The sequence below is a fragment of the Pyrus communis genome, chromosome 1 (assembly GCF_963583255.1).
Source record: "Pyrus communis chromosome 1, drPyrComm1.1, whole genome shotgun sequence".
NCBI classification, from domain to species: Eukaryota; Viridiplantae; Streptophyta; class Magnoliopsida; order Rosales; family Rosaceae; genus Pyrus; species Pyrus communis.
In genome coordinates this window covers 6,465,761-6,493,584 of record NC_084803.1, presented here as the reverse complement: position 1 = coordinate 6,493,584, position 27,824 = coordinate 6,465,761, and the positions used below count along the sequence as shown (strand labels likewise).

The following is a 27,824-nucleotide window of genomic DNA, read 5'->3' as shown; positions in this document are numbered from 1 at the left end:
CAAAAGTTCTGTTAAAAAATATTCAAATCAATCATACTACATAAAGTAACTAAACATTTTACACTCCGGATGATTCCAGAGCATGTTGTACCTGTAATTGCTGAGTTTCGGGTACGAACGATCTCAATCATGTACTCATCCCGGAGCCGCTAATCCGCGAACCAAACCACCATAATAAAGTCAAATTAAATAAAAAATAAATAGCGTGGGAGAATTGTAACTCAATTAGTTAAGTACATTCTCTTATACACCCAGGTTTCACAATTTGAAAACCCGCTCCCTTGATATCGATTGTATTACTAGGACAAAAAAATAACAAATAGTAATTTCAATCAACATTTTACACAGCCACAAGCAATCATTGAAGCATGGGAGAAAAACGAAGGAAATCATTGATCTGAGAGTCTGAATTTTGCATTAGAACGAACAGGAAACCAAGTGCATGTGCATGGAGGAGACGGAAGATCCATTCAGAGATCCTGAATCCTGGAAGACTTTTCTTCTCAACGGATAATAATCGTTCCTGAAACATGGACGATCGTATTCGCTTTCTGTAATACCTAAATTTCAAGATTTAGTAGAGTCAAGAAATGCATCCAAATTCGTACGATACGATCATACGAGGACCTAATCAATTCATTCACACACAACAATACCACTAAGCGTACTAACATATTATGGCATTCAACCCACTATCTATGTAACGAAAATGAACGCGCCCAACTACTGAAGCCGTTAACCCTAAAGAAAAACCATATCCGTTTAAATCGGCCGCAATAAATTGTACCAGGCCTAGTACGACGAACCTCGATAGGCAAAGACATTACTCTACCCCAAGAACAGGACATGGCCAAACCCCACAAGTCCACACTACGTCCCCATGTCGGGTCCAAACCCGCAAACCCACACCATAGCCAAAATTTACATTAAAAAATGGTAATTTCGTGATTAAAACCGAATCCCCCCTCCTTCCCCCCACCCGAGCTGCACTCGTAATTTTATTTCCGATGAGCCTCCACATCTGCAATCCGCTTTGCGGGCTTGCTCTTCCTCTGTTGATATTTGGCAATCGAATACCAAACTCCGCCGGCTGTGTTGATAACCAGTCCAGTCACATTCAAAACATGTACTTGCACGCCACCCAGTAGTACAAAACCGAGGGTCTGTGAAACAACGAAACCCGTATAAACAAATTTTCACACAAATATTTGTATCACAATAAGATGAAATAAAACTTAATTTCCACAATCGTCATTTAATCTACGAAAAAGAAGAGGAAGTTCAGTCATACCGTTGACCCAACTCCTTTTAGGACTCCAACGATGGTGGTTGTTAGAGCGGAGTTGACTATCGTACATAAGAACATGGTGAAGTTGAGAACAATGCCCATAATAAATGAAAGAATGAGGATCACCAAAAAGTATAAGGAATTACTCTGCAAATAAAGAAAATTACATGTCAGTCGTATAACGTATGAACGTTTTCAGAAGGAAGAACAGCAACTCATTGCCACGGCAATAAGCCCCAGGTCCCCGAAGAAATCTTTGCATGGTTACTTACAAACTATATGGGCGGGCAGCAACGCATTGCTTTTTCCAACTGGAATTCATAATTTGAAAGCCATTATCGACATGATTTTATGCTATTTACTAGTTATCAAGTCTTCTTTTATCTTTGCACGGTTACTTACAAACTATATGGGCAGGCAGCAACGCATTGCTTTTTCCAACTGGAATTCATAATTTTAAAGCCATTATCGACATGATTTTATTCTATTTACTAGTTATCAAGTCTTCTTTTATCGATAATTTGGATAAGAAATGTCTTGTAGTAGATGTCAAAGACAGTAATTCATTTCTCGATCAATTTAAGCAGTCAATGATCTACAAATAGTCCCAAATAAATAGAGGGGAATGAGTTCAAATACATAAACAAAGAAAAGGTTAAGTTCTGACCTTTGCAACTAGTAATGATACCGAATTTGGAAATTCTCCAGTAGCTACTATGAGAAGCATCAAAAATGGAAGAGACAGAAAGCTGTTATAGTACATGATCTCAACTGATGATAGCCCATCTTCAGCACCAGATTTCTCCACCAAAACAAGGTACATGGTCTGAATAAAAAATGAAGTGCTTGTATGAGCTTAATTACCATAACATACCATTCGAAACAAGTATAACACAGAACCGTGGACATCATCACCTTACCTGGAAAAAGACGGAAGTGAGGGCCATGCTATATCCAAAAAGGTCAAACGAAAAATCTCCGAGTGCAGCTATCAGAACCCCTACTGCAGTCAGTATTACTGAAAGACACACCTGAAACATGAAAGAACTGAGTACTGTCAAAGCTAAAACATGAAAGAGAGGAAAAGAACAACTAAATAGGACTCAGTATCACCAAATTTAGTGGTAATGAAAATGCTTTTTGTCAGGACTTTCACACTATATTTCTCATCTTCTCTGAATAACTTTGCATTTTTAACAAAAACTACAACCGGTGATTATTTGAAATCAAGCATCCTTTATCTTCACTTAATAAGGAAGCTATAGTTATGTTGCAAGATATATTGTTCCTAATATGGATACCAAATATCGATTAATTATCTTAGTGATCATCAAGCAGGTCAAAGCTGTCATCATGAAGACATTTCAAGCACCGACAAAATGACATGTCCGTAATAATTTGAATCGTCCAAAATATCTTAGCTTATGAATTGCAGACCGCTAAGCCCAAACCAAGAGAAAGCGTAGCAAAGAATAATGTAAATCCAGCTTCCATTTTACGCTTACAGTGTTAGTCAAATCGTGTAGGCTTCTTCCGAATTTTTACATCATATGTTTCGAAGACTAAAAGTATTTTGCTCACATTCTAGTTCGTTACAGAACAAGTTTCGTTTTTACTTACACTAATACTAAAGAAAAAAGAAGAATAACTAATCCTATCGTTAAGTGTAATAACCTGTATTGAGGGTCTCCCCTTCCCTGAGAAGAATCCAGCTACAAGCACAGCAAGCGGTGTGAGTCTTTTGATCGCAATATACATGGGAATATTAACTCCCTTCAAACTGGCCAACGCAAACGCCACATTAGCATTATAGAAAAGCGACACAGGGAGAAGCTTTTTCGCAGTGGACATTTCTAATCCTCTTGATCTCGTGTATCCCAATCTTCGACCAACATATATAAGCAAAGCAGTTGCCAATTGCTAAGACAATAAAGAAACGAAAGAAGGCTCATTATGCACAACCAAGCAGAAAACACATGCAAATTACAAGGACAACAAGGAATCGAAAGACGGGTCCTTGTGAACAATCAAGGAAGGACATCTCATTCTCATGGAAATAAAAGACCGACATTCGTATTCTTAAAGTAATACCTGCATTGTGAGAAGGGTCATGGAGTGTGAGTACTCCATAATAACCGCTTTATTGATAAAAACCATCGCCATGGAAGCAGCCCCATACGACAAGGCCGCCGACAAACTGCATTCAAATTTCAAACACAACAAGACTGAGGAAATCAATCGACAATGTTTCGATTCAAGGCATAGAAAATTCGCAACATGTATACACAGTAACACATAAAACATGTCCTTTGCTTACATTTGTAATCATCAAGCTAAAATCTTTCTAAAAATTAACATATACGCAAAAGAAAACAAAGTAGGACAGATAGAAAGACAACCTCAAAAACGAGCTAGCTTCTGTCTCAATGCGTTTCTCCATGGCCTAATCAAAGCTTCAAAACACAAATCCTCTGTTTTCGGGTCAGTGTCAAGTGAGCTCAGTGGCAGCTAAGTCCCAAAATTACATGACAAATCTGATGGAAAAAATAAAATAAAAAAACACCTGCGGTTTTTTTCTTTTTTGACCAAAAACCTGCAAATCGAATAAAAAAAACCCAAATCTGGAAAATTGAAAAAAATAAAAAAGGGGATGGGATTGGAATGGACCCAGGTTAGAAGAACACGGAACCGATCCAATTCGAGAGCAAATTGGATCGAATGAAACCTGGATTTGAGTTAGGTTTTTGGATCAAGGAGAGAGAAAGGAAGTCCAGGAAGTGGAGTGAGGAGAGTGTGTAGAGAGGGAGAGAGAGTAAAAAAAATGGAGGGGAAGGAGAGAGAGAGTAACGGAAAGAAAGCTAAGGGAATGTGAAAATTGGGAAAGTGAGAAATGGGAAATGTGAGTCTAACCTCCAACTTGCCATGGATTGGGCGAAAGCCAACGCCAAAACGTGATTGGGTAAAAGATTGGAGCGTTGGGACGTAGGGGTGGAAAAAAATCCCGAAAATCCCGAACCAAACCGAAAAAATCCCGATCCCAAACCAAAAATTTCCCAAACCGAAATTCCCGAAATTTTCGGGATGCTATCCCGAACCAATCCCAAAATTTCGGTATGGGATTCGGGATTAGCTTCTCGATATTTCGGGAATCCCATACCAAACCGAAAATATATAATATTAATTATTATATATATTTATACATATATATATTATTCTTTTATAATTGATGCTAGTAGTTTCTAATTCATGCTTAGCAACCTAGAATGCCTTACACCTTGCATATTTTTCATGTTCTGTTTGATATTCATGTGGATTTTATTATTGATGCTGCCATGGCTGATGATTTCAGAAGGCTTGATTCTTTTGTCTCTCAACAGATTGCAAAAAGAGTTTAATTAATTTGAATTTTGACTATAATAAAAAAAGTCAAGCATGCCAGTGTTCAATTAAATGGTAGTGTGAATGAAATGAAATTCCTAGTTCATGAATGTGTTCTTGAATTATATATTTGAAGAACAATTCATAATTTCATATTTCAATTTGGGATTCCCGATTTGTCCCAAAATTCTGAAAATATTTCGGGATTCCCGAAATTTGGGATTCCCGAAAATTTGATTTGGGATTGGTCTTCAAATTCCCGTCCCAAAAAATTTTGGTTTGGGATTCGGAATATTAGTTTCGGTATGGTATCCCATATCGAACCACCCCAAATTGGGAGGCTCTGCCTTTCGAAATTTTACCTTTGTGTATTGTCGGTTGCGAATGCGATAAAAATCATTTTAACATCATTTGTTGGGATAGAATACTTCTCTGACAGTAGTACCCTTATTTGTACTTTTTACATATTTTTTAATTTTATTTTTAACCGTTAAATTTAATAAATAAAAAAATAATAATATTAAAAAGTTAACGAAAGTGTTTAAAACATAAAAATTAATGTGTGAATTGTCAGCTAGTGTTAAAATATCAGCATTCCCACGTTTTATTAGAGAAATCTATTTTGTAACTTATAATTTAGCGTTTCATGTTTATTTTTCTCATTACGTGATTGAAAATTTGTCATCTTACAGTTATGTATCTTTTTACATAGTAAATAGTGGATTGTTTTGATAAATAAAATGATTTTAATAGATAGATAAATAAAATATTACATAGTAAAAGATGCATAAATGCTGAGGGGACTGCCGCCTGGCGTGGGTTTGGGGGTGGAAGAGCAGTGATATCCTCGCTGGATATTTTTTGTGAGAATTTCAGAGATCCTTAAATCATATTTGTTTATTATATATCGTGCGATCAGAAATTATTGTAAATTTTTTTATTTAAAATTAAATATAAACAGTATCTGACAAAAACTAACCGTACGATACACGATAAAATGATGTGATTGGAAGATCTCTCGTCCTCACTAAAAGGATCCAGCGAGAATCCTCTCTCATTGAAGAGAGGGGAGAAGCTGGAATTGTCCCGTAGGATCCAATCCAAGTACAAAATGTCCAATAGATGGATGAAGGGAAACTTTCCATGAATTAAAAGACTCTTAATTTATCTGTTAGGTAAAATGCTTGCGGTACTATTTCTTATATGTGTTAACATTAACCAAAATTTCATGCTGACACCCAGAATACATCATCGAAAAGAAAAGAAAAACTCGAAAAATGGAAAAAGGAAGAAGAAGCTGCCATTTTCCAACTCCCAGCAGATCTGTTTTTCACCTTGCTGAAGCTCTTGCACTTATGGATGAGTGGTAGTTGGTGCTTCTTTGTTTCCTGTAAGAAGAATAAACATCGTCGTACTGGCTTGCCTCATTTGGATTAGCTGTGGCCCCTAATCCCAACCTTCCCGAGCCACTCTTTCTATCTACACTTCCATCAGCATAAGCCCTCGTCTCGGGGTCCATCTGCATGTTTGGGGGTGGAGGGATGCAAGCTCCACCCTTGCGCTCCGCATGCTCTCTTTCATAATCATCCTCATCCCTACCATCGGAATCATGAAGGGACCTTTCAGAAGGGTTAACTTCTCCAATCTCCTTGAAGAATTTCGACACTCTCTCAAGAATTTTTAACTGAGGAACAGTGGATGGAGGTAACACGGTTGGAATATCCAAAGGGCTCATCAGCGAGCATGGTACACCACTGCCAATCTGCATCTTTCTGACCATCTGAGGAATAAGACCAGGTGGGAACAACGGATATGGAGGCAACTTCTCACCGCAACTAGCAGGTTGACCTAATAGTAAATGGGGTGTAGGTTGTTGGTTTGCTGGTTAAATGGAAGATGGTATGGGCATGGACCCGGGAAAAGCAACAGGAGGGACTGAATTCGGAAGAAATTGCTGGGATGGCAGAGACAGTGGCATGCCTTGGCCAGGAACTGCATGTTTATCAAGGTGATCTTGATCGTGGGAACTGGAAACAGAGCTTTGTGTATCCGGCTGCCACTGAAATACGTTATGATTTGTTGTTTGTGGTGGCAATCCTGCATTCAAGATAAAGAAAAAGATATTAGAAGGATTATAGTGCACATAAACAAAAATAGAGCCTTTCAGGTGTAAAAGATGGAGCTTTAAAAAAAAAGTTATGACAAAATTATAGATGATCTGTTGATCTGCAAACAAGAATTCTGCAATTACAATGAATGAATAATGCACCATTGGAATTACCTTTCAAACAAAATATAATTTGTAAGGTATATCACATGAAGCTGCCTAATTTGATTGTCCCTCTCCTTCTTCTATGAATCCCTAATTTGATTTGATTTCGTTTTCGCCAATTTGATTTGGGGGTGTTGGGGAAAAATTTCAAATCTACCTGCTTTAGGGCTTCTTCTAACGACTCTTGTCAAAAGCATTTCTATATCGAATAAGAAACTTCCATTTTAACTTCCAAGATGTTTCACAAAGAATGTTGAGGAGGGATTAAAATTGCTCATACAGGTCCATGTTTGAGATCCAAGGCTTGGTTCAATTGAACATATATGGTTATGGTTCAACATTTAAGGTTTATGTTGGAGGGTTGAGATTCTAATACAATGATATAGTTTTATGTGGCTTAATGGTGAGTAAGATAATATTCAAGTTTAGTATTCGAACGCAAGTGAATTGTTTTAGTGGTTAAAATTTTTCTCTTCAAATCATTGTTTAAGATAAGAATTTGAACTAATAAATGTCAAATAATAACTTTTAGTGTAACTTATAACTACACATGACATTAAATTAATTAATCGCACGAGAAAGATGAGTCCCGCCCGATACCTACGGGGCACCCCCTATCCGCTGCGGGTATGTAGCAAGTAACAAATTCTGCCACAAATGGCCCATAAATATTGGAACAGAAATTGAAGCCGGTACCCGGACTATATACCCGAATCCGAAAATCTGCCCTAAAACCCTTCGATCAAAACCCTTTGTTTCGTAACCGCTCTCTCGCTCTCTCTCTCTCTCTCTCTCTCTCTCTCTCTCTCTGTGACTATATAACAAAACATTCGAAACTCAGCCCACTCTTATATTTGTTTGCGTTAAGCAAATGAAACTGGCATGGCGATGATACATTCTAAACGGCTGTCCACCGCTTCCTCCTTCATTTTCTCAAACACCTTCGCTGCCTCCGCCCTGTGTCTCCGCCGCTCCATGGCCAAGGTTCCCACTTTCCCCTTTCATTTTTGATACTCTGTTATTTCCATCTTCTGGGGTTTCTTTAATTTCATGCATTTCCCAGAAGGCCAGTTTTTTCAAGTGATTGTACTTATATTAGTTGGTTATCTTTGTGGGTTGTTTATTTACGGTAAAATTGGGGGATGTTTTGGTTATTGGAGATTGAAGTTTGAAGCTTTTTCACTTGGAATGGGACATTTTATCGACGAATTCGAAGATTATGCGTAGATTCTTGTTGGGTTTGATTAAATTGTCTTGGTTGTGCTAACTAATGCAACACGGGATATTCGGATTTTTTGTTTTCTGTGTGTGTGTGTGTTTTTTTTTTGTGTCAACTCCCAGAAAATCTTATAGTGCCGTGCAACATTTTGGTGTTACAGCTGCAGTGGAGGGCGTTTGAGGCTTATCCATGCGCTTGCTTACCATCTTCGTCAAATTTGACAACGAATGTATACAGAAATTATTCTCAGCATAGATTAAAAAAGTCCGGAGTTTCTTGCATGATCACGGCCAACCCTTCGAAGTTTGGGCCAAATTTTCATCCTTTCAGAAGAAGTGGCGATGGGTCTGAATGCGCTTTTACCTTTCATTCTCATTTAAAACATGGTTCGCTTAATTCTTTAGGGCTTGCTGGTATTTTCAGTTGTGGCTCTTTTAAGAATAGTTGCAGATTAGGTTTATCTAATCATGGTGCTGGAGCCTTTCCCAAGAGATTGTTCTCTCAAGTTCCATCTGTGATAAACAAAGGAGAGAGTGTGGGTGTCCAAGATGGCAGGAATAGTGGAAATATGTTTTTTTTCAGAAGGCTTATTAAATGCAAGAAATGGGAAAAGGCATTAGCAGCTCAAAGCAAAACCAAAGCTACTGATTCTAGTATCTCTAAAGATGTTGAAGTAAAAGCCTTAACCGAACAGAAAGTTGGAAGTGAGAAGGGGGCAGGAAAGTTGGGATCTTTGTTTTCCAATTCTCCTATAAGAAATGATACCCAGGTCTCTAAAGTCAAAGGGAAAAAGAGGTCGAAGAGCAAGAAAACTACAGAACAAATTTCTGCTGCAAATCCTCCAGCAGAAGCTGCTATGTCACAAAGTTCTAAGGTTACTTCTCAACCAAAGAAATCTGGTGGTACCAAAAGTGGCGAAAAGTCAGCGGAGGTTTCAGAGGTTAGCAAATAGCAACTATAAATTTTTTAGTAGAATTAGGATTGAATCTTATGTTTACTTTGCACTAGTTTAACTAACACTGCAGACTTTCAGTTGAACCTTGCTGCGAAAACTCCCGTGGAAATTGCTGATGGTTCTTCAACAAAACCCCAGCCAAAGAAGAAAAGTGGGAACTCTTTTAGAAGGGGAAAATTAATAAATTCAGATACCAAGTCGCCACAGAAACTTATACCACAAAAAATAGGCAGAGTGAAACCTCATGGGAAAATGACACTGAAGCAGCTGTACCCTGCAACTGGGAAAACTGTGGTGGTGGTGGAGTCTGCTACAAAGGCAAAGGTTATTCAGGGTTATCTTGGTGATATGTTTGAAGTTCTTCCTAGCTATGGTCATGTAAGGGACTTGGCTGCTAGGTCCGGATCTGTACGGCCTGATGATGATTTTAGTATGGTGTGGGAAGTTCCATCTGCCGCCTGGACTCCTCTAAATAGCATAAAGGTTGCGCTAACAGGGTATGATTTCTTATCATTTTCACATCCAATTAGCCACAAGCTACTAACAATACTAGCTGCTAATGTATGGGAATGAAATTGAACTTTCCATCATAAGTATTTCTCTCTTAATTTCATTTTGGGGCGATGTTTCTGAATTTATTATTTGTCTCACCTTGTTCATCAGAGCAGAAACTCTTATTCTTGCATCAGATCCTGATCGTGAAGGAGAGGCTATTGCTTGGCATATTATTGAGATGCTGCAACAACAGGATGCTTTACGTGAAGATATTACCGTAGCCAGGGTTGTTTTTCATGAAATCACTGAGGCCTCTATCAAAAGCGCGCTGCAAGCTCCAAGAGAAATTGATGAGAACTTGGTCCATGCTTACCTTGCACGGCGTGCACTTGATTATTTGATTGGATTTAACATTTCACCACTGTTATGGAGGAAACTACCAGGTTGCCAATCTGCGGGGCGAGTCCAATCTGCTGCACTGGCTCTTCTGTGCGATAGAGAAATGGAAATTGATGAATTTAAACCACAGGAATATTGGACTGCTGCGGTTGAATTGAAGAAAAAAGAAAATGTTTCATCAGTTAATGCTCCATCCTTCCCAGCACACTTGGCCCATTATGATTCCAAAAAGCTAAATCAATTTTCTATCAGTTCTCATACCGAAGCAAAAGAAATTGAACAGCAGATTAATTCAGAAAATTTTCAAGTTGTTAATTCTAAGAAAAACAAAATGCGGAAGAATCCTCCCACGCCGTATATAACATCCACACTTCAGCAGGATGCTGCCAACAAATTGCATTTCAGTGCAGCATATACAATGAAGGTGCGCTCGTGAGAGCATTTATCTTCTGATTTCCTCCATCTAAAGAGCTTTAGACAATTATCCCTATATTTTATTCATTATCATTGCTTCATAGTATAATGTTTTTATTAGCTTTGGGGTTGTTTCTTCTGCTCTGAAGGATATTTTTTTTTTTCACAATTGTTGATCAACTTTCCTGTCCAGATTTATAATGGCTGTTATCCAGTTCATATGGAATCTTGTATCACTATCAGGATACACATGCTAGTGTTATCACACTAGACATTATTGATATCATTTCAAACATTTCATATCAGTTCTGTGCATATGGAATGTTGTATCACTTCAAACATTGCTGTTTATGTTCTGTACTGTTATCGTATAGTTGTATTATCTTCTTATGAAGAAGAAAGATGGCTTTACAAAACAAAACCAGCCTAATGGTGACCTTACTGCTATGATTCTATTTTTCTAATTTGAAGTGCAAAGCATATGATGTTCTGAAATGAACCAACATTTGTAATTACCAGAAAGAGTTGTAAATTTTTTATTTCACCATTCCTCTTCTGTTCTAGCCACTAGTTTTTTCTTTGATTCAGTTAATCTTATGATTTCATCCTTTGAATTGAAAACCGTATATATACTTTTTTATTTGCTTTAAGGATATGCATCGTATACACACACACACAAATACTTGTCTGGGTAATGGAAGATACATTATATTTGTCTGTCTAATGGAAGATACATTATATTTGCAGCTTGCACAGAAACTTTACGAGGGGGTTCAGTTATCTGATGGTAAAGCAATGGGTTTGATCACATACACTCGAACAGATGGACTACATGTATGTATCTTTTTGCACCAAAACTTGATTGAGTTTCTTGTCTGTCAATGTTTTTGATGGCTGGTTCCTTTTTACATTTCTATTGCCTTCTCTTTGGGTGATCAAATTTTAATTAATTTGGGATTGGGATATACCTGAACCAATGTAATGTTAAAAAGAAAATTTTAAAATAGGATTTTTAATTGATTATAATATTCTTCTTTCTAGTTAATTATTTTCATAACTGAACTGAACTGCTCTTGTGGAATGGTATGTAGTGTTTAAAATTCCCGAGTTGCAAATTGGTTTCTTTCATACTGCACAATGTAAAAAGATGAATTTTATGGGGTAGTGTTTGTCCAAGGCAGCTAATTTTCTGTTGAGTTTGCTTAGGACTATAAATGTACTTCGTTTCTTTGTGATGATAACTACTACAACATATGCTGATTGTTTGCATGTGCGCGTGATTTACACTGTCTCAATGATTCACATAAAATTCATTTCTAGTTGAGAGTGATATCTATCATTATTTCTACTACTGATGGCTTTTAATTTCTTCAGATTTCTGATGAAGCCTGTAAGGATGTGCGCTCCTTGGTCATTGAAAGGTGCTGCAGATAAATGTCAAGATGGCTTCTATTTTATTTGGAATTTAAATTTAGATGTAATGCTAAACAATGATATGCATGTTCATGTCTTTATGCTGTCATTTTTTTCCATGATGCAAGTGTATTTTCCCAGGGTCCTGAACAAGTAGTTTCATGTTTTTATTCAATCCAGAACTGTTCTAATATATTTTATGCTTATTTCAGCCTACAGTTTCAAAACTTAATAGTTTTTTAGCTTTTAAGGTTTGAAATTTAATTTGCCCAGTTTTTGGAATCACCATTGGCCTAAAGCATGGAGAGTGAGAGCTTAAAATGACTTATAGTTTCCAAACTTAGTTCATATAAATACTTGTTCCCGTAATGGAGGAGTGACCTATAAGTTTCCACTATTTGTGGTTATACTTGTGCAATGAGATCTGTATGTTTTTCGTTTAAAACAATATTCCTTTGATGCAGGTATGGACAGAATTTTGCATCAGAAAGTGCACGCAAATTTTTTAAGAAAGTGAAGAATTCCCAAGAGGCGCATGAAGCAATCAGACCCACTGATGTTCGAAGATTGCCATGTAACTAAACAATTTTGCATGCTACGTGAAAATTTCTACATTTTTTTAAAGCAAGTTTCTCAGATGTACAATTAATCTGTTGATAGGCTCATTCTATTGAACTGACTATAAAATTTTCTTCTTGGAATCTAGCATTGCTCCGTGGGGTACTTGATGAAGATTCCCTGAAGTTGTACACTCTTATTTGGTGTCGGACAGTGGCATGTCAGATGGAGCCTGCTACAATTGAGCAGGTTAGAATACAACATATTGAAAATTCTTCTCTTTTAGTTGATGGGAACAAACAGGCTGCAAAAATAACTGTTATTATCCATTGGTCAACATCGTAATAATGCAGGCTGCAAATTTATGTTTTCTCATATGAATAATTTATTTTTATGTAAAAAATTAATTATTTCCACGCTGTTTCTTCTTTTTTGACAAGTAGTTGCATTTCTAGAATATCTTTAATATATGTTACTGTACTTTGTTGTACACTGTAGTTCCGCCGTCTTCAATCTATGTTTTTTATTTTTATTTTTTATTATCTTATAAAGTTCAGTATGTGCGTGGTGTGCATCTGAACTGTCATCATAGTGGGAATACAGTAATTTCCAGCTTATGAGTAACACTGTGTATTCCCTTGATAGCTAGGAATGTTAAAAGTCCATTTTATACCACGTTAGGATTGTTTGTCTATTTGTGCTACATAACATAAATCGACTTTACTGTGTTATGCAGTCATCATCATGTTTTCTATTTCTGAGAAAAAAAGGCTCACAGTTGTTATGCATTCTTAAACCTGGAATAGAGGGTGAAATTAAGAGAGGAAAACACAGTTTGCTTCCTATTATTTGAACCCTCACCATGTATTTCAGGGAGACCTAATTGGATGCTATTTAGAACAATTCCTAGGTGTTAGCATATACTTTGCTGAGAAGAGTACAAGTGACTGAAATTTAATTTATTCAAAGTTTAATGCTAAAACTGTGGTTCTCATAGGTTATAGTGACAGAAGCAACACATTCTTTGTCAAAAAGAAAATGCATTAACTTGTTGACTTTTCCTCATATCCTTGTTCTTATGTTCCATTCATACATATGCAATGCAAATTCATCATCTCTTGCCTTATTCATTTCCCCATCAATCTACCAGATACATCTTGATATTGGAAATGCTCACAACTCCATTGTTCTCCGCACTTCGTCCTCAAGGGTTGAGTTCCCTGGATATCAGGCAGTCTTCCGGGTATAATTCTGTTTTCCATCTTAATGTTGTTGTAAACATATGCATTTGGCTCATGTGCCACCGTCATAACACATTTTCATTTCTAAAATTGTGTCACTGAAACTGTAGGGAATCCTTGAGTATCAGTAAACTGAATCAACTCTTGTTATGCTAAACAATGGAATCTTTTTAATGTTTCTCAGTTATGGTATGACTTTGCTATTTTTTTCTTTATAAGGGGATACACTTTAATACCCAAGAAATGTTCAAATATTGCTACTTATACGAGCTTATATGCTGGTTTAACTTTTGGTGTCATGAACTTATCGTATCTATTAGTCATAGGATCCAAATTGGGAATTGCACAAATCCATATAATTGCAAGTTATTATTTGTTTTTAAAAGGCAGTTCTTATGTCTGGATTTGGAAAGTAAATAGCCTCTTATTCATGTAGCTTGACTTTTATGTGATTGATTTGATACCGTATCTTAAATTTGCACTTTGTTGCATGCTTTTATGTGAGATTTTGAGCGTGTTTAATTTCTAATTTTTAGGACATGGAAGCTCAAGCAGTCAAATATAAAGAACATGAAGAAAACAGTCATGAAGAAGCTTTTGTACTTCTTAATTCATTAAAGGTAAATTTGGACTCTTATTACCCCCACCCACATATGCTCAAATGCACATGCCCTGTCTTAATTTCAAGATAAGAGCCTATGGTATTGAATACAATGTGGAACCATATATGGCTCTTAGCCTGTTAGCAGGTGGTATGGCACCTTTAGTTCATAAGGGCAACATATAACTCTTCTTCAGTTCAATTTCATACGAGATTTATCCTTTTATTTATTTATTAATCTTTGAATGTTTGTAATAGTTTCCTTGATGTGCCAGCGTTGTTGCTTGATTAAGTGTTTTATTTTGATTCTGTAGTATGGGGATCCATTAGATATTGGTAAAGTGGAACTCAAGGAGCACCATACTCAACCTCCTTCCCGCTACTCTGAGGCAGCACTGGTAATATTTTATTTTTGTTTTACATTATACAAGAAATGCTGTTAAATTTCTTTAGTTATTGTCTTTGGAAGGGGGGACTATGAATCTATTGCCAATAAGGACTACTTCAAATTTGACGCCTCCAGAGGTGTTTCTACTATTTGAATGTACTTCCATACATGGAAGGTTTAATCATAACAAACGCTTTAATTTAGTGTTATAACTGGTGTACCTTTGTTTAGTGTTGGTTTTCTGACCCTTGTGTTGTTGCGTTCTATAGATTAAGAAATTGGAGGAGCTTGGGATTGGAAGACCTTCAACATATGTGAGCACTCTGAAGGTTTTACAGGTAGTTGAATGTGTTCAAATTGTCAGGTTTTCTTTGATCATATGTTTAAATGTATTATTCTAACGGAAATTGTACACAACTTTTGAGTTATGTCTATCTCATATCCTTAGAAACCTTATTAGTAGTTTCTCAAGAACTTCTTATTTCTTGTCAAACTTGTGTCTTGTCAACAATTTCCGGGAAGTATTTTGGCCGGTCTTTTTATTGTGATTTTTTAAACTAACAATATTCTGATTTCTTATTGATTTGTGGTGCCAGGGTAGAAACTATGTGACAGTGAAAAGCCGTGTATTACATCCAGAATTTCGTGGTCGTATGGTATGTTCCGGCATTCCTTTTGAATTAATGCAAATCAAATAAACGGAAAAGACCTTTACATGCTCTCTTGTAGATCCATGCAAGTCCATTGTTATGTGGAATTTTCCCCCTAAACCCTAAGTTGTGCCATTTTATATTATTTTTTGCTGGTTTCTTGGTTGCCTTTTCATTAGTTTCTCGATAGTTCTTAGTTGAAGAGCATACTTAACACTGGATTCCTCAATCGCTGAGTCCATGAGATATGTTGATTTTCCTTACGGCCTCCTAATTTGTTTTATTTTATTTTTCTTACTTTTAGGTGTCAGCATTTCTCAGCGACCATTTTTCCGGGGTCACAGATTATAGTTTTACTGCTGACATGGAGACTGAGGTAATTGTATATTGACTATTACATTTTTCAGTATAAGTTAATTATTTTGTAATAGAAAAGAATTAATGCGTATAATATTTCTTCCATCAAGCAATGTTGTTCTGTCATTGTTAATTATTTGATGTACTTAATTTCCCTTTTTTGTTCCTGGTGACTGACTTCTTTGTCTCTCACTTTTGATCCAGCTTGATAATGTCTCTGCTGGCTTGACTGAATGGAAAGGCCTCCTTAAAGATTATTGGACCCGATTCAGCACTTATTGTGAACGTACCAGTACTGTTCATATTCATCAGGTAAGATTTGGTTTGTAGAACAAGCAACAAGGATTTAGAAATTAGAGACGGATTTAGAAGAGAGAGAATTAGGGTTCAAGAGAAGAGTAATAGATAGTCAGCACAAGGAGAATATGGCAAGAAGACCCATGATTTGATACATAAATTATAGTGACGGAAGGGGAGAAGGAGAAACAAAGATACTCAGGGAGAAAATCTGTTTAATAAATCATTCAAGTCTTATCAATTCTGCTTCAACTGAATTACAAAGTATGTATTTATATAATGACGTAATCTTGCTAGAAACGGGATTGCAATCCTAAACTTACTGGAAACAGGAAAGTAATAAGAACAGGAAGGTAACAGAAAAAAAAGGAAACTAAAGTAAAATTTTTAGTTCATTATTCTGCATAATTGGGTCTTCGTTAAAATCAAGCCTCTTTTTGTAAAATACCTGTACTTGGAAGAACTTTCCTGTTTATAATAAGCCATTCAATTACACAGGTAGAGAAGATGATGGAGAAGAAATTTGGAGACTTCTTGTTTGCTTCTCTTCCCGACCAAAGCAGGACATGCCCATAGTATGCAGATGCTGTCACTAGCATGTAATTTATGTTGTGATTGAAACTGTTTTCTTGAGAACATTTTTCTAACACATTACAATTTTAACTTGTACATGTTTCAGTTGTGCGGAAGGCAGTTTGATTTTCAAAGTGAGTCGGTTCGGTGCTGGCTATTTTATAGGTTGTGATCAACACCCACAGTGCAAGTGAGTATGAAAAGCTATGGTATAAGTAAAACTTAGTCTCATGCATGTGGGCTATATTGTGAGTTGATCATTCTATTGCCGGTAGCAGTACAAGTGACAAGAATGGAAAAGGAAAATTCAGAGTAACAAACAATTACCAGTTTCATTGCCCGTGGCCGTGTGCCTACATATATAGGCAGAGCTGGCAAGTCAATTGACTATGTATTTCCAGGTCATTTAAACTGAAACGAAAGATTGAGTTATCAGACATGGCTCCTTTCTATACCATAATAAACTGAAATTGCTGAGCTTTGTTCTAGTTTCAGGTTGCATTTTGTTGGCCTAAATTTGTCTTAGTTGTAGTGAAAGAAAAATCACTATCCATAATTGATCAATGTTTCCTATTGTTGCTGTAAATAGATACATTGCTAAGACATTCTACGGTGATGAAGAAGAAGAAGAAGAAGATGGTCAAAAAAAGAACAGCAGCATGGAGGAACCAAAACTGCTAGGTCTAAGTCCACTTTCCGATGAAAAGGTTTGCTTTGAATTTTGATATTTTGTTGCTCTAAGTGTGGAGCAGTGGCCTTTCTTGAATTTATTATTTACAAGTTACGTTTACACCAAAAAAAGCCTATGTACTCTTTCAGGTTCTTTTGAAGAAAGGTCCTTACGGATGCTATGTACAACTTGGTGAAGACAGGAAGACTTATTTACCTAGAAGAGTCAATGCATCCCATGTATGTAAAAGTTGTGTTGCAACTACATATTGGAACATTTTATTCTTGTTTCGTTCATTTACACATCTTCTTGCCATTTTTTGTGTTCATTCGAAAACTGCTGTCCAAAATCATATCCATAATACTTAAATATGTGCTTTCTTTTGTAGTAGTTGTTTTGAAATATGTGCTGTCTTTCGTGGTAGTTGTTTTGACTAGTGCATTGATGTACCAACAAAATTTCGATGCCCGTTTCAAGTTTACCAATGCCTTTTACTTGCCTTTTGCTCCTTTTTCTTCTCCTCCCTCCATCTTTGTGTGCACATGTATTGAAGACTCACCATGCTTTTCTTTGAAATCTGAGTCTATATTTTGACATGAAATTACTTTTCAGATAAAGGATGTGAACTCCATTACCCTTGAATATGCGCTGGAGTTGCTGCGATATCCTGTGACATTGGTTTGCTTTTCATTCTTATTGCTGAGTTCCGTTTCCTGCTCTTCATCATCCTTGAACTTACACACTCTCTCTCTCTGTTTGATTCCCTGTTTTCATTTCATTTCAGGGAAAACATCCAGCTGATGGACAACCAGTCATTTTAACGGTTTCAAAGGTTGGGTTTGCAGTTAAACATCGGAGCACAATTGCTTCTGTTCCTAAGGTATTCTTTTTATGTACATTCAGAATTATGTTGTCAAGAGTTTTGATCAACATTGCACAAGATTTTACCGAGTTTAATGAGTTGGATTATCTTAATTGCACATGCAGCATAAGAAACCCACTGAAATCACCCTCAAGGGTGCATTGAAGCTTTTGTCTGGTAATAATGTAAGAAAAATTGGTCGACCTACGAGAGAACAAATTGAAGAAGCCCAAGCAGCCCTCTGATGATCACTACCCTTCACAACTCAATTCATATGAACATTCACCAATTCCCCCTCACAAAGTGGTTCAACTGAACGTGGGATGCTGAAGTTCGTTCAGCAGATGCTTCTTACTGCACGAGCTCCAAATTCAGAAATGCTGAGCAAATTGAAGAAACGACCTTATTTTGTGCACGTACCTGCATTGAATCACTTAGTATTCAGAAGTGAAGGAAACCATTTTGTATGGTCAAATTTGCGCATTTGCCTACTATACACCGTAGATACGGCGTCTTTTATTACCGTATAGGATTACGGTATTGAGTTTAGCTAGCTACACGGTATTGAGTTTAGCTGGTAATTGGTAGCCATGTTCCCAGTTTGGGTGGGGAATTTTACATTTTTGTAAAGTATATTTAAGTTGCAATTTCTTTATATTTTGTTCTGAATAATGACATTTGATCAATTAAATAATGTACTAATTGTTTCATGGAAACAATTTCATTTGGTACCAGGCTGAGCACATCTAATTGAGAATTGGCCCCTACAGAAGGTGAAAGAATATGATAAGGGTTATTTTTCTAAATTTTTATAAATAGCCAATTCTTTTCAAGTTGTCAAATTTTTTCATTCCGTCCACATTCTTACATTAAACAACACGTGAGCCACTTAAGAGAGAGATAAACATCACATTTAAATAAAACGGAATCAATGAGAAATTTTTGTGTACTCGGATCAAAATCAAATTGTGTTTCGATACATAGAAAAATGTCTCACATACGAAATTAAAAAGACATTTTTTATTATTTTCCATGAAAACAAAAGCAAAAGACAATTTTGGAGTCACAAAATAATCATTAATGTGACAGCAAAAATTAAAAAAAAAAAAAAAAACAATGATTGATTAATGGGGACAATCTTATTCTACCCGAACCCGAGTCGTCTGCTTTTCAGCCTTTCACTGTGAGAAAGTTGCTCCGACACAACGCACAGAAGAACCCGCACCGAGTTTCGCTCCATTTTCTACCCTCAGGTTCCTCTCTCTCTCTCTCTCTCCCTCTCTCTCTCTTCCTTTTTCCATTTTTTGATTTATTTTTGTTTCTGGGTTTCAATTTATCTGAATTATCTTATCGCCACTCCGATTTTTCACCTTCAAGAGAAAAAATAGTTCAATTCTTCAGAACCCCAAATGAATTTCGATTGAAAGTTTGGGACTTTCTGGAATTTGGATTATTGAATTCAATTTGGTTTATTTCTTTCTTCCTGTTTGTTTTTGCACTTGCTTTGATTTCAATGATTGAAATTGAAAACTGGGATTTAATGGGTGATCTGCCTCTGTTTTTCTGATTATTCTTTTGGGTTTTTTTTTTTTATAATAAAAATTAAATTAGGGAGAATAGTGTAATATGCAACAAAGATTGAAGCTTCAGCAACAACAAGAAGCCATAATGCAGCAAGCACTTCTTCAGCAGCAACAACAACACATGTACCATCCTGGCGTGCTCGCTGCTGCCATGTCTCAGGTCCCCTCTCTCCCTCCCTCCCTCTCTCTCTCTCTCTCTTTTTTGTGAAGAAATTGTTGTTTGTGGACAAATTTAGATAATTTGAGTTATTGGGTTTCACTTAATTTATTTAAAATTTCAAGCTTTATGTGATTCATCAGAACAGCAAATATAAATTGTTAATTCAATTTTTTTTTGGGTGGGGATTAAGATTTTATATACTCTTTGGTTGAGAGTAGTATTATTTGTTTGTCTTCTTTATATTTTTACAATGTGCAGATGGAGCCTATCCCAAGTGGAAATCTGCCTCCCGGATTTGACCCGTCTCAGTGCAACAGTGTGTAAGTGCTAGATAGTAGTTTTCCATTTTTTCTACTCTGGAATTTCTTTTTGTTTTCCGGAATTTTTTTTTGTTTTCCTTCCCATTCATCTTTATGCTTATCTACTTGAAGTTTCTTTAGCTTAAGTGGACAGCGAAACTCAAGTAGTTCATACCGTTTAATATTCAAGTGGATATATCTTGAATTAAGACTTATTATTTTGATGGTATGATGGTTTCAGCTATGTTGGAAATATTCATGTAAATGTCACCGATAAGCTTCTAGCTGAAGTCTTCCAGAGTGTTGGTCCTCTTGCAGGATGCAAGCTCATAAAAAAGGATAAGGTACATGATACATCACATGCTTCGCGTTCTTTTGAATCCTTGTATATAATTTTGTCATTCCTCTTTTGAAGGTTCTGTTTTTTCCTTCAATTTACGGAAATATATGCAATAATCTGAGTCTCCTACACATCTATAAGACATCTAGTGTTCTCCAATTGGTCGTGAAATGATTCTACAAGTGCTTACACTTTGATCTTGTAACATGATCCATTTCTTAAGTAAAATATGTAACTGGCTGGAGAAATTGTTAAATGCGGCAAACAAAATTGGAATCCTATGTTCAACTTCAAGATTTCTTTTCCATATGAATTCATGATGTGGCTGTATATATATATATATTTTTTTTTTTTGCAGTCGTCATATGGATTTGTTGACTACCATGATCGACACTCTGCAGCCCATGCAATAACGAATCTGCATGGACGGCAACTGTAAGCATTCACTTACTTTAGAACAAGTGTGGCTATTATTCTCTTGCCTTTCTTGACTTCGATCATGTATGTTGTATGTCTGTCAATAGCTTCGAGAATTGTTTATATTCATTAGTATTTCTAAATCTGGTTTGCAGTTATGGTCAGGCACTTAAGGTGAATTGGGCATATGCCAATAGCCAGAGGGAGGATACTTCAGGTTACTTTGAGCTTCAGTTGTGCTACTGCTGTTCTTTTTACAATTTTATTTTATTTTATTTTTTCTACGGGTTGTTACAATCTTATTAGGGTTCATTCCGTTAATGCAATTTTACAATGATCAGGGCACTTCAACATATTTGTTGGTGATCTTAGTCCAGAGGTTACAGATGCAACTTTATTTGCTTGCTTCAGGTTCTATCCTAGTTGTTCGTGAGTTCCTGTTTCTTTTGATTATCGTTTTTTTTTTCCAAATTTGTAGGATATATATCCCAGGGGCTAGGGTAGCATGTTATAATTTTTCCTCATTACTTTCATCAACTTTTCATGTTAAACTTAGTAAAGGTTCTCACTTAGTTTATTGCTTGTTTCCACTTGGGTGGATAACAATTTGAATCACCCTATTAATTTCCAAATGCATGATGTTAATTTTACAAGACTTTTTGTTTTTGTCATTTTTATCATTTGCAGTGATGCAAGGGTCATGTGGGATCACAAAACTGGCCGCTCAAAGGGATATGGCTTTGTTTCTTTCCGTGAACAGCAGGTATTACGTTGTTGTGAGTATAAACTAGAGAGTTTTGGTGTGAGATTCATCCCAGCCTAAATCTTCTCCCACATTTATTTAAAATCCCTGAATCACATCAAGGTAGCTTGTGCGTTGCACTCTTTCATGTGCTTAGTGGTGCACATGAAGTGTGTAAAGCAATGTCGCTTATTATAGTGGATTGGTTTTTCCGCACCATTTGTGCTGACTTTGTGTACCTAGAGGAGTTGGTATTAACATGACGCCATTTTTTTATTTATTTGTTGGTTTTACAATCTTAGAACTCTGGTACATTTTAAACTGATTAAGTGCCTCATGGAAATTTTTTTCAGGAAGCTCAGAGTGCTATCAATGATTTAACAGGTAACACATCTAACATGTTGCCTCGTGCTGCATAGTTTTCGTCAGTGCAAGAACATTGTGATACTGGTTGTGCTATGGTTGATGTGTTCTGGACTTTGTTGTGTAGGTAAATGGCTTGGAAATAGGCAAATAAGATGCAACTGGGCAACCAAAAGTGCTGGTTCTAGTGACGAGAAGCCAAGTAGTGACACTCAAAATGCCGTTGTACTTACAAATGGATCTTCAGGTAGATTGAAAAGTTGCTGACTTGGTTGGCCAGAAGTTTCTTGTTTTGGGCTTCTAGGTGACCTTTGCATTTTGGTATTGCAATTTAAAATAATTGGCTATAGCAGGTAGGTCTTAGATTGATGGTTGACCCTAGTATATGTTGCCATATTATATGAGTCATGATACCGGAACTTGATGTTTAGTTCAGATAAGACTTGATGTTGATGGCTAGTTCTTCTGTTTACTTTATTTTGCAGATGGAGTTCTGGAGAACTCCAACGAAGAGGCCCCAGAAAACAATCAAGCATACACGACTGTCTATGTTGGCAACCTCTCCCATGAGGTGATTAACAGTGATTATTATGTTTCGAATATGAGTTTTAAACCTTGAATTTGGTCCTATGACATAACTGGTTTGCCTTATCAGGTTACGTCTATAAGTTGTCAACCATAAAATCCTGCTGAAAATCTGGTTTGCCTTAGCAGGTTACTCAAGCTGAACTTCATAGTCAGTTTCATGCTCTTGGGGCTGGGGTTATTGAGGAAGTACGTGTGCAGAGGGATAAAGGTTTCGGATTTGTGAGATACAACACCCATGATGAAGCAGCCCTGGCTATTCAAATGGGAAATGGCAGGATAATTCATGGAAAGTCCATGAAGGTAATGGAAACTCTACTGCAAATTTTTCATTTTGATGGTCACACTTCCTTTGCCTCGTTCATATTGTTCTTCAATGCACATATGCAAATGACACTTGACACCTTTCAGTGGGTTGCTATGCATACGATTGACCTACACAGACGACTCGTACTGTTTACGTCTTTCGCTGGTGGTCAGTCAAATTACAGTCAGTGTTATTTCTGTCATGATAAAACATCTTTTGTTTTGTGTAATCGTGCATGCAGTGCTCGTGGGGTAGCAAACCAACTCCTGCCGGGATAGCTTCTAATCCACTACCTCCTCCTGCCCAGCCCTATCAGATTCTTCCAACTGCCGGTATAAACCAAGGCTATTCTCCAGCTGACTTGATGGCTTATCGGCGCCAACTTGCCTTCAGTCAGGCTGCTGCCACGTCCATGGCCTTGAACTCCGGCGGGCCCCAACCTATGTATGATGCCTATCCTAATAGTTCATCCGGCAACCAGTTAATGTATTACCGTTAACACTAGAGCTGGTAGTCGGTTTTGGCGGAGTTGCTATTGCGTTTGATTGCATTGTGCCAATTCTTGCCAGTGCGTGTGGTGTGTATTTACTAGTTCTCCAAACGAGATTGTGAGTCGATCTTTTTCTTTCTTTCCGGTGACAGATTGGGAATTCATCTTTAGTTACATGAATTTTTGATCTCCTATGTATGTTGTAACGTGTAATATGTGATTAGAGATGAGATTATCGTCCTTATTTTGTGGGATTTGTTAATGAAATGGGGGTGTTTTTTAGTTACGTTAACCTCTCTTAGTCATGGCATCTGACTTGAAATCTACTCGACATCATTTATTAATCATGTCACCTTCGATTTTGATCCTCAAATCCCAATCAGGGTTTCACAATTTGCACAAAATAATCATCAGGGGTGAACAGGGATCCACCCAATCACGTGGCTATACAAACTTGTCCCTCGACTTTGGTACCATGTTGAAATTTTCAAGACAGGTAGAGGATCATACTCTTAACAACGCCAATATTGTTTCCAACTTAGTAATTACCATCTGTCTAATCTGTCAAGTGTGATTTCATTAGAAAAAGCCTCGGTGCAGTTAGAATGGAGTAATCTTATTTAAATTACTTTTCTCCTTTTCCCTCTGGTCGTGGGATTCAACAGTTGTAAACCTACTTTAATTAGATTTTGAAATAGGGATCTAGATCTTCGTAAGGAAGTGTTGGGAACAAAAAGAACTCTCAAATGCATCATTAACTAACAGCCCATTCTCAAGGCATTCCTTTATTTATTTTCATGGAGCATCTACAAGTACCCCATTATTATGGGATTCTTTTTTTATTCAGCTGCCTGTTATTATTTATTTTCATGGAGCAGATACAAGTACGCCATTCTTATGGGGTTCTGTTTCAGATATTAACGACGATCAGGCAACTGAAACTATGTATTGTTCATCTAGGTTTTTCTCTCTAAGCCAGGTAAGATGTCCGTCGGAGAGAAGATGGCAGAGGGGACCTTCTCCTGGTTTAAGATGGAGCTGTGACAAGCCCCAATTGTTTGGTGCAAATTTAGATGTGTCTCGATGGCAAATAATTACTGCATTTGCCTTGGTCCCGTCGGCACCTTCCATAGGCACCATGTAGGCCCTTGTCTTTTCTATGGCATGGCACAAGAACACAGCAAATGGATAGCTCATCTTATGGCACGTGACGACTTTGTCCTCGGCCAGCACCTTCACTCCGTCGGTTATTGTGTAAGTCTGCTCCACATCATTGTTGGCTCCTCTTTCCACCTCCGTCGACATTGTTCGGATATTCGATCCGAGCTCGGAGGTGGCGAAGTCAACCAGTGACTCCAAAGAGGTAGCACAATATCTTTCTTCTCCTTTCATGGCCGGCATTTCGCAATAATCAATGGTTTCCTTGATTGTGTTGGCTTCTGATGATTCCGGCCTCAGCGAAAATCGTTTGAGAATTTCTTCCATTTTGTTTGATGAGAAGGGGATCGACTCCGCGGTTGGGCGGGACACAAAGCGTGATGATTTGCTTGTGGTATCTCTGGGGAAGCCATATTTCACTGTTTTTCCAGGGTGCAAGTCCTTCTCCATGAGGACCAAGCCAGCACAAGGGCCAAGAGCATCAGTGGCTTTGTCAAGTTGGTTCTCAGTGCCAGCAGGACGGAGAAAGTTCTTGGATACTAAGTCTGCAGATTTAGCAACATAAACCAAAGCAAAGTACAAGTGAGGGACTATACGTATGCATACATGTCAATATAGTCAATATAATCGTACGTGAAACTATAGACTCGTTTGATAACCATTTTGCTATTAATTTTCAATAATTTACACAGACACACACACAAACCTCCAGGATGGATAAGTTCACGAAAAGCTTTTGGAATTGGCGTGTTCGGCAGGACGGAGTTCCAGTAGGAAAGTTGAGGCAACGGCTGCCGCACAGCAGCTGCATGACTTGCCATTCCCACCAGTGTGGTCAGCTACAACAGTAGAAGTTAAACCATCATTAAATTAGTAAACAATTAGAATGCAGAGACTCAACTAAAAAAATCATTTGAAGGGATAATCCAAATAAATTAACTAGGAGATGGAGCTAGCTTAATTATACTTACAGTGAGAAAAGTAAGCATTTTTGAGAGACGGAACTCCATCACTACACGAAGACACTCTTTAACTTTTGCAACTCAAAGTTTGCTAGTTGATGAAACAAGAGCGAATTGGTTCAAGATATATAGGAAGGGAAGAACAGAGAGAACTGAAGTAGATGCATGCACCGCATGTGAGTTTGGTTGTCTGGATTAGGTGTAAGACATGCAGACCCTCCCATTGCCTCGTGTAAACATCCTCCATTAAAATGGAACGTTACAATCGCAGAGCATGCAGTGGCTGGAAATTAATCTCGCTTTTCAAAGTTGTGCCTTTGTGGCAGAGTTTTTGGTAACGGAAATAGTAGGTAGCTTCCATCTCGTGGGGAGTTTTCAGGAATATACAAATCATACTTTTTTTTTTATCTCTATTTTCAGTTATGGGTTTGATTTTTTGTAATGATTTCATCAGAATTCTTATCTATATGTAATTAAGTTGCGTGTCTTTTATGTAATTATTAAGTTGCGTGTCTTTTATGTAATTAAGAGATTCGTTCATGATGTTTACGTTTTGGTTTTGAATAGATATTTAATAGTATTACTTTAAGGAACTGTTATTAGCATTCTAAAAATTTTATTATATACTCCTCACAAGTGTATTTTTCTTTCTAATTATAGAAAGTTTGGAGTGCTAAATGAGATTTTTGGAGTGCTAATAACAATTCTCTTATTTTACTATGTTTAATAAAGTATTTTATTTCCTACCACTCATCCTTAATGTAGATAATATCTTTTGTTCAAAAAAATAAAGCAAAAAAATAAAAAATAAGATAATATATATATTGGTAGGAAAGAAGTACATTGAAATATTTTAACAGTAGAAAGCCCAAATTGATTGGGGAAGAAAACTTCCGGCCCAAATGTGGAATCAAAGGAAAAAAATTTCTTTGTGATCGAAACACAGGTACATCACGTGTTTTTATATAAGTGGTGGAAATTTGTATTTTTTTAAATTATTAACTTTTTAACACACATATCCCATCATTTATATAATGACATGTGTATCATCTAATGTTCCGATCACACTGAAAAATCACTCAAATCAAAGGAGGAGTACAAATGTGGTATTAAAAATTTAGTAAGGGTAATAATAATCTTGGAATCGGAAGGCTTCCTAATTAGAGTTTTAATCGTTAGGTTTCCTAATTAGGGTTGTAATGTTTTATAATTAAGTCAACGTTGCGTAGTCGTTACTCGTCAGGAATTTTCTCCCTTTTGACGATTCTGCACCTTCCCTTCAAAACCATTCCTTAATTGTTTTCGATCTTAAGCTTTTTATTTAGGGCTAGGGTTTTTCTGCCGTCGTAGGGTTTTGGGGGATATGGAGCCTTTGGTGGATGGAAGGTTTCAACTTGTTAGAAAGATCGGTAGCGGATCGTTTGGACAGGTCTACCGGGGTAGTAATATTCAGACAAACGAGGAGGTTGCTATCAAGCTCGAAAGTGCCAAGACGAGGCATCCACAACTGCTGTATGAATCAAAGTTGTATAAAATACTACATGGAGGACCTGGAATTCCAAACGTGAGATCGTTTGGCTCTGAAGGAGACTACAGTTTTCTTGTCATGGATTTCCTTGGACCTAGTCTTGAGGATTTATTCCAAGCTTGCAGTAAGAAATTCTCTCTTAAGACGGTTCTCATGCTCGCAGATCAAATGCTCGATCGAGTGGAGTTTGTTCATTCGAAATCAGTCCTGCACCGCGACATCAAGCCAGACAATTTCGTGATGGGAGTGGGTCGACGGGCGAATCAGGTTTACATCATCGACTTCGGTCTCGCTAAGAAGTATAGAAACTCTTTAACTCATCGGCATATTGCGTACAGAGACAATAAAAGTCTGGTAGGTACTGCAAGATATGCAAGCGTGAACAGCCATCTTGGCGTTGAACAAAGCCGCCGGGACGATTTGGAATCACTAGGATATGTGCTTTTGTACTTTCTAAGAGGAAGTCTTCCTTGGCAGGGTTTGAAAGCAGGGACAAAAGAGCAGAAAGATGAGAATATCGCAGAAAAGAAAATTTCAACTTCTATCGAGTCGCTATGCTCTGGTTACCCTTCCGAGTTTTCGGTATACTTCCATTACTGTAGGTCATTGACGTTTGATGCTAAACCGGATTATGCTTATCTGAAGAGACTCTTTAATGGCGTTTTTAATAGGGAAGGTTTTCAGTTCGACTACGATTTTGATTGGACTCGATCGCTTAAACGTCTGGAAACGTAAGCGTAGTGTTAATCTGTAGTCTTTAAGGATCTTTGGTTGTTTGAATTCTTCATACTTGTACCAATTATCGACAAAGAATACTTGAGAATAGTGATTTAGGTACATGCAGTACCGAAGGATTTGAA

The 27,824-nt window shown here is 37.1% G+C and overlaps 5 protein-coding genes across 5 annotated transcripts; 3 read left to right on the top strand and 2 right to left on the bottom strand.

Moving 5' to 3' along the window:
• Positions 1-599: 599 nt before the first annotated feature.
• Positions 600-4,251, bottom strand: LOC137714289 (UDP-galactose/UDP-glucose transporter 7-like). The gene is made up of 7 exons (XM_068453535.1): positions 3,688-4,251; positions 3,380-3,485; positions 2,963-3,208; positions 2,209-2,319; positions 1,956-2,114; positions 1,292-1,435; positions 600-1,163 (listed from the first exon to the last, which is right to left on the bottom strand). The coding sequence occupies exons 1-7, from the start codon at positions 3,726-3,728 to the stop codon at positions 999-1,001; spliced, it is 972 nt and encodes a 323-aa protein (XP_068309636.1). The 5' UTR covers positions 3,729-4,251; the 3' UTR covers positions 600-998.
• Positions 4,252-7,739: 3,488 nt separating this feature from the next.
• On the top strand, positions 7,740-18,759 carry LOC137741126 (uncharacterized). Its single transcript, XM_068480930.1, has 22 exons — positions 7,740-7,922; positions 8,318-9,097; positions 9,191-9,609; positions 9,776-10,430; positions 11,168-11,254; positions 11,795-11,841; positions 12,298-12,407; positions 12,540-12,640; positions 13,542-13,634; positions 14,169-14,252; positions 14,548-14,631; positions 14,891-14,959; positions 15,218-15,277; positions 15,576-15,647; positions 15,833-15,940; positions 16,424-16,500; positions 16,605-16,688; positions 17,088-17,205; positions 17,318-17,407; positions 17,781-17,846; positions 17,953-18,048; positions 18,156-18,759. The coding sequence occupies exons 1-22, from the start codon at positions 7,821-7,823 to the stop codon at positions 18,273-18,275; spliced, it is 3,522 nt and encodes a 1,173-aa protein (XP_068337031.1). The 5' UTR covers positions 7,740-7,820; the 3' UTR covers positions 18,276-18,759.
• A 379-nt stretch (positions 18,760-19,138) lies between these two features.
• On the top strand, positions 19,139-23,602 carry LOC137737764 (RNA-binding protein 208-like). Its single transcript, XM_068477320.1, has 13 exons — positions 19,139-19,283; positions 19,642-19,773; positions 20,032-20,093; positions 20,314-20,416; positions 20,771-20,847; positions 20,985-21,046; positions 21,171-21,258; positions 21,517-21,592; positions 21,925-21,955; positions 22,062-22,181; positions 22,420-22,505; positions 22,649-22,822; positions 23,068-23,602. Exons 2-13 carry the CDS (start codon positions 19,657-19,659, stop codon positions 23,323-23,325), a joined length of 1,254 nt encoding a protein of 417 aa, XP_068333421.1. The 5' UTR covers positions 19,139-19,283; positions 19,642-19,656; the 3' UTR covers positions 23,326-23,602.
• A 641-nt stretch (positions 23,603-24,243) lies between these two features.
• Positions 24,244-25,484, bottom strand: LOC137731807 (BURP domain-containing protein 5-like). Its single transcript, XM_068471072.1, has 3 exons — positions 25,446-25,484; positions 25,181-25,313; positions 24,244-25,064 (listed from the first exon to the last, which is right to left on the bottom strand). The coding sequence occupies exons 1-3, from the start codon at positions 25,482-25,484 to the stop codon at positions 24,244-24,246; spliced, it is 993 nt and encodes a 330-aa protein (XP_068327173.1).
• A 1,228-nt stretch (positions 25,485-26,712) lies between these two features.
• Positions 26,713-27,807, top strand: LOC137744641 (casein kinase 1-like protein 1). The gene has a single exon (XM_068484416.1). It carries the CDS (start codon positions 26,800-26,802, stop codon positions 27,697-27,699), a length of 900 nt encoding a protein of 299 aa, XP_068340517.1. The 5' UTR covers positions 26,713-26,799; the 3' UTR covers positions 27,700-27,807.
• Positions 27,808-27,824: the final 17 nt, after the last annotated feature.

Bases quoted from the DNA above. Each gene is read 5' to 3' on its own strand.
- LOC137714289 (XM_068453535.1), bottom strand. From the start codon at position 3,728: ATGGAGAAACGCATTGAGACAGAAGCTAGCTCGTTTTTGAG. The intron at 2,115-2,208 runs GTAAGGTGATGA...TTTTTTATTCAG, and splicing joins TCACTTCCGTCTTTTTCCAG to ACCATGTACCTTGTTTTGGT. The intron at 1,436-1,955 runs GTCAGAACTTAA...CTTTATTTGCAG, and splicing joins TATCATTACTAGTTGCAAAG to AGTAATTCCTTATACTTTTT.
- LOC137741126 (XM_068480930.1), top strand. From the start codon at position 7,821: ATGGCGATGATACATTCTAAACGGCTGTCCACCGCTTCCTCCTTCATT. The intron at 12,641-13,541 runs GTTAGAATACAA...TCAATCTACCAG, and splicing joins AGCCTGCTACAATTGAGCAG to ATACATCTTGATATTGGAAA. The intron at 15,278-15,575 runs GTATGTTCCGGC...TCTTACTTTTAG, and splicing joins CAGAATTTCGTGGTCGTATG to GTGTCAGCATTTCTCAGCGA.
- LOC137737764 (XM_068477320.1), top strand. From the start codon at position 19,657: ATGCAACAAAGATTGAAGCTTCAGCAACAACAAGAAGCCATAATGCAG. The intron at 20,094-20,313 runs GTAAGTGCTAGA...TGATGGTTTCAG, and splicing joins CCGTCTCAGTGCAACAGTGT to CTATGTTGGAAATATTCATG. The intron at 21,593-21,924 runs GTATTACGTTGT...AATTTTTTTCAG, and splicing joins TTTCTTTCCGTGAACAGCAG to GAAGCTCAGAGTGCTATCAA.
- LOC137731807 (XM_068471072.1), bottom strand. From the start codon at position 25,484: ATGGAGTTCCGTCTCTCAAAAATGCTTACTTTTCTCACT. The intron at 25,314-25,445 runs GTAAGTATAATT...CTACTGTTGTAG, and splicing joins AAATGCTTACTTTTCTCACT to CTGACCACACTGGTGGGAAT. The intron at 25,065-25,180 runs GTTTGTGTGTGT...GCATACGTATAG, and splicing joins TGAACTTATCCATCCTGGAG to TCCCTCACTTGTACTTTGCT.
- LOC137744641 (XM_068484416.1), top strand. From the start codon at position 26,800: ATGGAGCCTTTGGTGGATGGAAGGTTTCAACTTGTTAGAAAGATCGGT.